Here is a 10,768-nt window from a genome sequence, read left to right on the forward strand (position 1 = left end):
GCCTGTGCTCCGCAATGGGAGAGGCCACAACAGTGAGAGGCCTGTGTACTACAAAAAAAAAAAAAAAAAAAAAAAAAAAAAAAAAAAAAAGAAATGTCCCTCTTTATCTCTGGCAACTGTTCTTCCAAAGTTACTTTGTCTTAAATTAATATAGCCACTCCAGATTTCTTATGATCAATGTTTGCATGGTATATATGTTTGCATTGTTTCACTTTTGACCTACCTGTGTCCTTATATTTAAAGCAAGACTCTTATAGATAGCATATAGCTGAGTCATGCCTTTTAATCCAGTCTGACAAAATTGTCTGTAAAACTATCAGTTGGCTGTTTCCCATTTGTCCCATCCATTCTTTGATCCTTTTCTCCCCTTTCATGACTTCTTTTGGATGGAGTTTTCTGTTTTTATTTTGGTTTGTTTTTGAGTATTCCATTCTATCCATTGGCTTACTAGCTCTCCCTCTAGTGTTTGCTCTAGGGCTTACATACAATATGCAACTTTAACTCATCACAGTCTACTTTCAAATAATATTGTAATATAATATTGTACTACTTTACATATAATGTAGGAATCTTACAGCAGTGTACTTCCTTCTCTCTCCCATACTTTGTGCTATTGTCATTTATAATTAACTTCTACGTAAGTTATAACCCCTGCAATGCAGTATTTTAAACCGTCAAGTATCATTCAAAGAAATTTTAAAGGAAGGAAAAAATGTCTTTTTATTTACCCACGTATTTGCCATTTCTGGCACTCTTCATCCCTTTATGTCGACCCCAAGTTTTCATCTGGTTCATCTTCCTTCCTCCTTAAGAATTTTCTTTCTTTTTTTTAATTTTATTTTTTTATTGGCGTATAGTTGTTTTACAATGTTATGTTAGTCTCTACTGTACAGCGAAGTGGAGTTCCCTGTGCTATACAGCATGTTCTTATTAGTTATCTATTTTATACACATTAGCACATATATGTCAATCTTCAACATTTCTTGCAATACAAGTCTGAAGGCAATGCATTCTGTCAGCTTCTCTTTGTCTGAAAACTTGTTCATTTTTGCTTTCATTTTCTGAAAGATATTTTCATTTAGTTTATAGTTCTAGGTTGACAGGGTTTCTCTTTTTTTCTTTCAGTTCTTTAAAGACTTCATCCCAATGTTTTCTACTTTGCATAGCTTCTGATAAGAAGTCTATAATTTCTTATCTTTGTTCCTTTCCACATGGTGTATCTTGTTTTTCTGGCCACTTTTAAGATTTTTTCCTTTGTCACTGGTTTTCAACAGTTGGATTATGTTGTGTCTTGGTGTGGTTTTTCTTTGTGATTATCCTGCTTGGGGTTCACCGGGAGTCTTGAATTGATGGATTTATAGTTTTAATCAAATTTGGAAATTTCTCAGACTTTTTTCAATTAAAAAAAAATATTTCCTGGGACTCCAATTACACATATGTTAGGCTTCTTAGTTTTCTCCTGCAGGTTAATTGTTTCCATTTTTTTTTCCTCTCTTTCAATTTCATTTTGAGACTTGTGTTTAATTAAGCCTTTCAGAGCAGGTTTAGATAGCCTTTCCTCTAAGGCTAATTTAGCCCCAGACCTAAGACCTGACCCTTCTGGTGTCTCTCTTTCCAGAGGTCCCTCCACTCTGGCTGATGGAGACACAAACAGTTCTGGCCCTGTACATGCTCTTGTTTGTCTTCTAGCCCCAGTCATTGATCCTCCTCCAGCATTTATTCTTCATTTAGTTTCTTGGAGTTTCACCTATGCCTGTGCAGGTTGATAATCCACCAAAGAATCAAGAGGACCCCTAAAGAAATTTCTAGAACTCTTTCTCTGCATAGTTCTCTCCTGTCTGGTATTCGGTCCCACAAATTCTAGGCACCCCGGCTTTCCTGAACTCTGACCTCTGACACCTCAACTCAGTGAGATAACTGAGTTCTGATTTCCCTCTACCCTTTCCTCTCTTCTCTCTTCTGCAGTCACACAGTCCCCTGTTGCACTCAGCCAGGCCCCAGTTCGTCTGGTTTTCCTTTAATAGAAGTCATTCCTTGCCCCCTGCTTATCCCACCTTTGCTGCTCCTAAGTTCTCACGATGGGGAACCATGCATGAAGGGTGGCAAGTGTCCTGCTGAGTGAAAGGTCAGAGCTGGGGACCAACAACCTTTACCACAAGGTGCCTGCCAAGCTGACTCACACCTGGAGATGGGGCTCTTCTCAATAGGTGACTTTTTTAAATGAAACCACATTTATTTTTCCTGTCGATACAGATCTGGAAAAACCTGCCACATCTGAAGGCAGTAGTGATATTTCAAGAACCTCTTCCGACAAAGATGGCCAATGTGTACACGGTATGGGTAGAGGGCTCGTGTGGGGCAGGTGGGGTCTGTGTGAGCCTGCCCAGCTCACCTGGGCTGCCTGCACTCTCCCACCTGGCCGCAGATGGAGGAGTTCATGGATCTGGGGAATGAGGTGACTGAGGAGGCCCTGGACACCATCATCAATGCCCAGCAGCCTAACCAGTGCTGCGTGTTGGTCTACACGTCAGGCACCACTGGGAACCCCAAGGGCGTGATGCTGAGTCAAGACAATGTAGGACAGATGCCCAGATGGGTAGGGGTGGGCTATGGGTGGATCTGGGCAATGGCCCTGCCCTAACAACTCCCAGGGAGTTTCCTTCAGCCCCTCAGCTCAGGGAGCTGGGATAAGTAGGACAACCCTTAAGTCTGTGGTACAGACTGAGCCCAGCAAAATGGTGGGGGTTGGGAGGGGGAGGCCCGTCCCAGGGTGTTTCCTGCAGAGATGCCCAGGAGGGTGAACAACCGCTAGGGTGTTCAAAGAACACTCCAAAGAAATAGCCCAAGCGCACAGGGTGGCCACAGATGTGAACACTTCCAGGGCTGGCTCTGTAGGCACTGCCAGGACCCATTTGCCTGTCTGCCAGATCACCTGGACAGCACATTATGGCAGCCAGGCCGGTGACATCCAACCCGCAGAAGTCCAGCAGGAGGTGGTGGTCAGCTACCTGCCCCTCAGCCACATTGCTGCCCAGATCTATGACCTGTGGACAGGCATCCAGTGGGGGGCCCAGGTCTGCTTTGCTGAGACTGATGCCCTGAAGGTCAGTCTGCCTCTCTGCCTAAGTGGATGTCCAAGTGTGTGTGCAAGGGCCTGCCCGAGTGTGTGCTTGTGTCTGTGGGCCCTGTGTGTGCATTCATGAGCATGCTGGTTCCCTGTGTGTTTATCAGTCAGAATTCTTTCAACTGCAATTAGCACAGCCTGACTCAGATGACCAAACAAGAAGGGAAACTGATGATATTACATGAAGGAAAGTTGAGTCAGAGTGGTTTGTGGGTCCACAGCGCCATCAAGGATGGGCCACCCTCAGAGTAAGATCACAGGATGGTCACAGATGGCCATGGGCCTGCCCTGCATCCCAGCCTCATAAACTACACCTGTGCTTGGGATCCTTCTTTTAACCATGAGGAGAAAGTCCCCAGAGCCCCCTAGCAGACTTCCCCCTCCCCTACATTGGCCCAAATGTTGTCCCATGTCCATTCATTAACGAGTCACTGCTTAAGGGAATGGGATTACCATGTTTGAGTTAGACTAATAAAAAGTCACTGCCCCCAGGACTGGGACGGGACTGAGGTACTTCTGAAGCATCTGGCCACCCTGGTACCTGAGCAACATCAAGGTTCTTTTAGCAAAGAGCAGTGAGTAGATGGCTGTTGAGTCGTAGCCAACAGTATGTGACGTGAGTTGCATGAGGTGTGTGCGTACACCTGTGTGAGCTACTGTATACAGGATGCCTGCGTGTGTGCACGCTGACTCTGGTGACAGGGGCCTCCTGGCTCCCGGCCGGCTCTGAACCACAGCCCTGTCTCTCGCTGGCTGCAAACAGGGGAGCCTGGTGAACACGCTGAGGGAAGTGGAGCCCACGTCCCACATGGGGGTGCCGCGGGTGTGGGAGAAGATCATGGAGCGGATCCAGGAGGTGGCAGCTCAGTCTGGCTTCATCCGGCGCAAGATGCTGCTGTGGGCCATGTCGATGACCTTGGAGCAGAACCTCACCTGCCCGAGCAGGTAGAGAGGGCCAGGGGGCAGGAGGCCTGGGGAGGCAGCAGGGCTGGGTCATAACCCCAGGACACAACCTAGGATCTGATAGGCCAGGTTTGTTCAGGCCCCATTGGCCAGTCTTGTCCAGACCCCTGCACAGAGGCCCCATCAGTGGCTGGGCTTGAGCCCCTGTTCTCTTGCCAGATCCCACAGGAGACCATCATCACCCCATCTTTGGGTCTGACTGCAAGGACTGACTTGCTCCCTCTGGGGTGGCATTTACCTCCCTGGGAGCAGCTCCTGGCAGTCTCCTGAGGGGTCTCCTGACTTCAGTAGGTGGCTATAGACAAGGGGCCACAGTGATGGGGGTTTTCCAGCCTTCCCATAATCCAAAGTGACCACTCATCTCTCGCCCACAGCCTTTGGATTGCTTTAAAATTCCCAACCAGTGCTGTGGGAGGATCAATGGCATAAATCTGGCCTGTTCCAATTTAGAAATATTTTCCATTACTAGTGTGTCTGTGAAATGGTATCATGTCTCACGAGACATGTACACGTGTCTGTGCACTTAGGGCTTCATTTGCACAGACTCGAAAAGTGAATATGCATGAATGACCCATTCAAGAGCTTCAAATGGAATCAGACACGTTTGTGTCTGTGCATATATACTTCAAGTCTCTGCAAGTGTGTATAACTGTGTGTGCGAACTTGCGTGTATCTGTGTTGTCTGTGCACGCATACACAACTGAATCTGGTTTTCTAACTTCCCGGCTCAAGACGTGTTTGCACATAACTACATGTACACACCTAGGCGTGCATGCATGTTCACAGGCAGGGCCAATATTAAAAATATTTAGCAGTGGATTCAGCATCGCCACTAACCAATCAGAATAGATCATTGGAACGGCCATTCTGGGTACCCACTGAACACCCACCCTTTTAATGCAAATGGGTATGTGTGTGTGTGTCTGTGTGTGTGTGTGTGTGTGTGTGTGTGTGTGTGTTGTCTTCTGTGAGCCATTCTCCCTCTCCCACCAGCGATCTGAAGCCCTTCGCAACCCGACTGGCAGATTACCTGGTGCTAGCCAAGGTCCGCCAGGCACTGGGCTTTGCCAAGTGTCAGAAAAACTTCTACGGAGGAGCCCCCATGACCGCGGAGACACAGCATTTCTTCCTGGGCCTCAACATCCGCTTGTATGCGGGCTATGGCCTCAGCGAGACCTCGGGCCCTCACTTCATGTCCAGCCCCTACAACTACCGGCTCTACAGGTGTGGCCCAGGTTTCAGCGCATATGCCGGCCCGCACGTCCTGGCTGACACCCTTCAGTGCCCCTCTGCTGATTAGGTCCCTGAGCCCAGGCCACTGGACTATGGGTCCCTGAGTGCCAACAGCTCTATCTTGGGCCAAGTCCCTCGGCCAGGCCCGAGTCTCGTGGGGATGGTCTCTGCGACAGTGTCACTTGGGTCTGTGGTTGCAAACAGCCTTGCAGCCCAGGAGCTCCCTGAGCAGGGCTCTGATGGAGGAATTTCCCTTCGGCCCCTCCCTCCAGTAGGGTGGGGTGTGTTAGAGGGTGTCCCAGCATTGCTGGTAGCCCTGGTTCCATCTGGGATGGGAGCTGAGCTGGGGGGACTGGGCCGGTCCTCTGGTGTGGGGTAGGGAGCAATCAGCTCTAGGGAGTGAGTTGAAGGATTCTCTGTTGTGCTTAAATACCTCCCCTCCTGCTTGCCCATCACAGTGCTTAAAGTTGTCCCATTAGGATTTTCCCCACTGATTCATTCATTCACCTAAAAACTTTTAACTGCCCCTACCTCTCAGCTCTGAGGACCCTATTAAATTACAAAAATCCTGGGAAAGAACATTCTAGCCATCGGTGAAGCCTAGATGGATCAGACTAGGGGCTGATCCAGGGCTTGGAGGAAACTGCTTCCTCTGACCATGCCTCCTGGCCCCTCCATCCCCCCAGCTCCGGCAAGGTGGTGCCGGGCTGCCGGGTGAAGCTGGTGAATGAGGATGCAGAGGGCATCGGAGAGATCTGCCTGTGGGGCCGCACGATCTTCATGGGCTACCTGAACATGGAGGACAAGACGTGTGAGGCCATTGATGCCGACGGCTGGCTGCACACGGGCGACTCAGGCCACCTGGACGCCGATGGCTTCCTCTACATCACTGGGCGTCTCAAAGGTGAGCGCCTCTGGCTGGGTTCGAGGCTGTGCTGGGACGTCAGAGGAATTATATTGCCACCACAATTTATACCCACTACAAGTGTTGAGCCCTTATTAAGTGCCACACACCTTGAATGACATCATTTTACTTACTATTGTCTCCCATGGGAAAGATGCTATCATTACCTCGACTTATTAATGAGGACAACCAGAGAGGTTAAGTAACTTGCCCAAGGTCACCCAGCTAGTAAATGACAGAGCTGGGATTCTAACTCCCTAGATAAACAAGGCAAGTCTTTCCAGAAAATTTGAGGACATAAATATGTATTTTTATATGCAAACATGGATATGAGGCGGAGCAGAACACAAATTGGACATAAAATTTAAAATAGAGCATGAGATTTCAAAGAAATTTCCCATGAGCAACTTGGCTCTCCCAGGGAAGTAAGTTGGGGACACCTCCGTGGAAGAGGTGCTCTGCTTACTTTTCCCAAGTGGATACAGTGCCCTCAGCATCCCTGTGGGAATCCCATGCCCCAATTTCCCAGGGGAAACTGAAGCTCGGTGAGTGGGTAAACACCTTTCTGGAAATCACGCAGGCAGATGTGTGATCGAGCCTGGGTCCTGCTTAGAGGGTCGGCTCTCCAGGCAGAGTCTGGGTGCACTTGGCCTGAGCACCTGGACTAAAGCCTGTGCCGGGGACCTGGCCTTGCCTCCCCAGAATTAATCATCACGGCTGGTGGGGAGAATGTGCCTCCTGTGCCCATTGAGGAGGCCGTGAAGACAGAGCTACCCATCATCAGCAATGCCATGCTGATCGGGGACCAGAGGAAGTTCCTGTCCATGCTGCTCACCTTGAAGGTGTGTCGTGGGGGAGGGGAGGGGTCTGGCTCTGGAGGAGCAGCCAGCGGGTGGTATGTGGGTCTGGCCCCAGCAGAAGCCATGTTCGTCCAGGACATGTCTGGATCTCATGACCGTATTCTGGAATAACTAGTCAGTGCTGCCTGCACTAAGGGGCAGCCATAGCGCATGGAAATCCCTTCTGCCCCTGGTAATACAGTTAATAGTATGCTGCCCTGATGATCTTCTATGTGTTCCCGTACAGTCCAGTTTACACAGTGCTGCTGCCCTCAGTCCCCTCCGCAGATAACCAATCTGGTATCTGATACCAGGGTAGTAGACGGGGCCAGAATTATGGTCCCTGTTTTAAAAGATGATCTCACTGGCTGAGGTCATCTCAGTCTCAGGCCTCCCTTCCTTCCACCCCACCACGGGGCTCAACGCAGTCCGAGTAGCATCCTACTCACTCTAGAACCGTCTCTTTGAAACAGAGCTCACGGTGATCCACATCCTTGACGATCAGCAGTGCGACCTCCTCCAAGACCAGGGCACACATCTTGTGGAGTGAGGCTTGGTTTTGATCTGTCTCTGGCTTTTCAGTGCACTCTGGACCCTGATGCCTCTGACCCAACTGATAATCTGACGGAGCAAGCTGTGGAGTTCTGCCAGAGGGTGGGCAGCAAAGCCACCACGGTATCGGAGGTCGTGGGGAAGAAGGATGAGGCCGTGTATCAGGCCATTGAAGAGGGGATCCAGAGAGTCAACATGAATGCAGCTGCCCGACCCTACCACATCCAGAAGTGGGCCGTTCTTGAGAGGGACTTCTCCATTTCGGGTGGAGAGTTGGGTAGGTGTTTTCTTTACACTATTGCAGGGGCTGTGCAGGAGGGCAGAGGCCATGGCAGTGCATGGGAGGTGCCCACTAGGAAGCAGCCATGGCAATCAGAAGGTCCCTGACGGCACTTTGGATGACACCCACCTCCTTCCTGTGGGAGGACATTGATTGCTCAGTGCCTGGGCTTGTGATTAGGTAGGGCCTGTTCAGTGTATGAGATATGTGCTGGAATTCATTAATTTGAACCTATAACATTTAACTTTGACTAAGGAACCATTTTCCCCTGAAATCGCAGTGGGACCACCAGGCAGACACCAAGTTCCTGTTAGTGTTTGGGCTGGAGTCATCTGGCTTTAGGGAGTGAGACCACCATAATCTTTTGTAAAGTCAGCTCATGCACCAGGTAAAGGGTGGAAGCCCTTCTGGACCATGGTCCACAGAACCAGAAAAGGCCTCTGGTGTGGCCTCAGCTGGATGGATGAAGCCGCTCTTGGCTGTAGCATCTTGGGGTGTTCATGGCATGGTGGGGTGGGCATGCAAATGGCTCCTTCCATGAGATTCCCTCCAACCCATCAAGGCTGAACCCAGATGCAACTATCCACAGTAATGCTGAGCTGCTATCAGAGACCCTGAGCTTCTCTGGTTGTCTTGTGCCAGCAAATTGAATGCAAGGTCAACCAGATAGGTGTCCTCTCTAAGCAGTTTATATAAATGACTTTGATTTTGAAGTCTCCAGTTACACAGCCAAGTGTGAGTTAACACAAAATGGAGTTGAAGCTACCCAAATCAGAGCCCTTTTAACCTTTCATTAGAGGAGAGAACCAAGGCCAAGAAAAGTGACATGAGGAAGACCTCTCATAAAGACCATGCCAGAGGCCCTCCCTGGCCAGGGCTTTCCCCTACCCCATCACAAGCAATCAAAGCATTACATCCAACATCGTATGAACTTTCACTGAAATGCAGAGATGATTTGTCTATCAGTTATTGTCATGTAAATTACCCCACTTCCTCTGTATTCTACTGGCCACTTAGACCAACCCTGGTGCAGTGTGGGAAGGAGCCACACAGGGGTGTGACCCCCAGGAGCAGGGATCACCATGGGCCATCTTGGAGGACAGCTACTTGTTGGTCTGGCTTAATTCCAGAGTTCTGGGACTCACTGAGTCTAGATGTTTACCGCACACTTTCTCAGACATCTCAGAGCCCAGCCCTCACTCATTTCTTCCAATTTCTCTTTTAGGTCCCACCATGAAGCTGAAACGGCTCACAGTCCTAGAGAAGTACAAAGATATCATCGATTCCTTTTACCAAGAGCAAAAAAAGTAATCAGGGATCGTCCTTCCCAGGTTTCTCCTGAAGATGGCAGGCTGAGTATTTTCCTGACCCCCAGGTCCTCTTCAGTCTGGGCACATGGACTTCTGGCAAGTCTGTTAGGTTCTCTGGGTCAGGTACGGTCCTGGCATCTACATTTGCCAGGTCTTATGCCGAGAAGCTTCATGTGTGGATAGTTTTAAAAGTATTGCTTTTTGTTTGGGTGACAAGTGAGATCAACTCTCTTTCCAGAACTAAAGGGCTGACAGTTTTTGGCCTTAGTTCCAGGTAGATTTAACAGGCTGCTAGCTCACTTAACAGGAGGCTGGGTGTTGGGGGAGGGAAGAGGGGGAAGATGGCTCCGCTAACCAGTGTGCCGCAGGGAAAGCGCTCAGTTGTAACTCACCTAACACCCGACTTACTCTGGAATCTTGTTGGACATTGCCGACCCCATCATCCCATTACCAGGCACTCCACCATACGCACACCCACTGACTTTGATGCTTAATAAAACTGCTGCTGCCTATTTGATTGTATTTAATGTGTAATTTGAAATTAAACTTTTTAACAGAACTGTCAACAAGTACCTGATGTTTTTGTCAATGGAGCAGCAGATCAGTCCAGAGTAGTGGTTATTTAACCCACAGGACACTGTGCAATAGGTATACCAATGACCTCTAGTACCCTGGAATAAGCAAAGGTGTGGGAGGAGGTCAAGTGGAGCATTCTAGTAAAAGCAGTCAATTGGGTGCTAGTCTGTCACCACCATGCCACCCTGCCCACTCTGTTTTTTGTTTGTTTTGGCTGAGCCATACAGCTTGTGGAATCTTAGTTCCCCAACCAGAGCTCGAACCCGTGTCCCCTCACCCTGCCTACTCTGAATACTTGAAGCAGCCATTCTTAGTAGCAAACTGAGCCAAAATGACCTAAGGCATCTAAACGGGGAATCGGTAGAGAAAGCATACACCTCAATTCGTTTGGGAATTCTTTATTAGTGTAAACACAGGGATCACTGATAATTAGCACAATTCAATAAAACAGAAGCAGCAGTTTAAACAAAGTAAAATACATATAAGGTTGTAAGTCTGGTTACCAGCCTAAAAAAGGACCCAGACAGGGGTATGTGTTGTTAAGAAATCCCCTTGTGACCAGGGTACACAATGCAAAGCCACAAGTTTGCAATGTTACACAAGGGCCAAGAAGGACATGAGTTGCCTTTGGTGTGGGACCAAAGGGTTCATGAAAATAGTGATTTAGTGTCTGAAGATTAAAGAAAAATCATGCAAAGGATGGGGAATGGAGGAGGGATGGGGAAGTGCCTGAAGGTCAAAAGCTAAGGCAAGCCCCAGGGTGGCACGATTTTGTGACTCATCTCAGGCTGAGTCTGCAACTCATCTTTTATTGGTGGTGCTGAGGCACAGGGTGGTAATTTGGTGTTTTGGGGAAGGGGTAGCCACTGAAATATAGAGTTAATAGCCAGCACCCCAGGGTCCTCAACTGCAGTCCAATGTTATATGGTCAGGCCTTTTAGCAGTATCAGTGGGAGTGTGGCCCACTTCCAGACAGAGACAGACATG

At 48.9% G+C, this 10,768-nt stretch overlaps 1 protein-coding gene across 1 annotated transcript in view; it reads left to right on the top strand.

Moving 5' to 3' along the window:
• The window catches only part of ACSBG1 (acyl-CoA synthetase bubblegum family member 1), a 49,000-nt gene extending 39,231 nt beyond the window's left edge, over positions 1-9,769 (top strand). Inside the window, exons 6-14 of the mRNA XM_007103466.1 lie at positions 2,254-2,334; positions 2,426-2,575; positions 2,928-3,104; positions 3,888-4,069; positions 5,081-5,311; positions 6,007-6,224; positions 6,927-7,066; positions 7,646-7,892; positions 9,121-9,769. Coding sequence (XP_007103528.1) covers positions 2,254-2,334; positions 2,426-2,575; positions 2,928-3,104; positions 3,888-4,069; positions 5,081-5,311; positions 6,007-6,224; positions 6,927-7,066; positions 7,646-7,892; positions 9,121-9,206 — 1,512 coding nt within the window. The 3' untranslated portion in view covers positions 9,207-9,769. The remainder of the gene's footprint in view (positions 1-2,253; positions 2,335-2,425; positions 2,576-2,927; positions 3,105-3,887; positions 4,070-5,080; positions 5,312-6,006; positions 6,225-6,926; positions 7,067-7,645; positions 7,893-9,120) is intronic.
• The last annotated feature ends 999 nt before the right edge of the window (positions 9,770-10,768 follow it).

Source organism: Physeter macrocephalus, chromosome 11 (genome assembly GCF_002837175.3).
Source record: "Physeter macrocephalus isolate SW-GA chromosome 11, ASM283717v5, whole genome shotgun sequence".
In the NCBI taxonomy this organism is placed as follows: Eukaryota; Metazoa; Chordata; class Mammalia; order Artiodactyla; family Physeteridae; genus Physeter; species Physeter macrocephalus.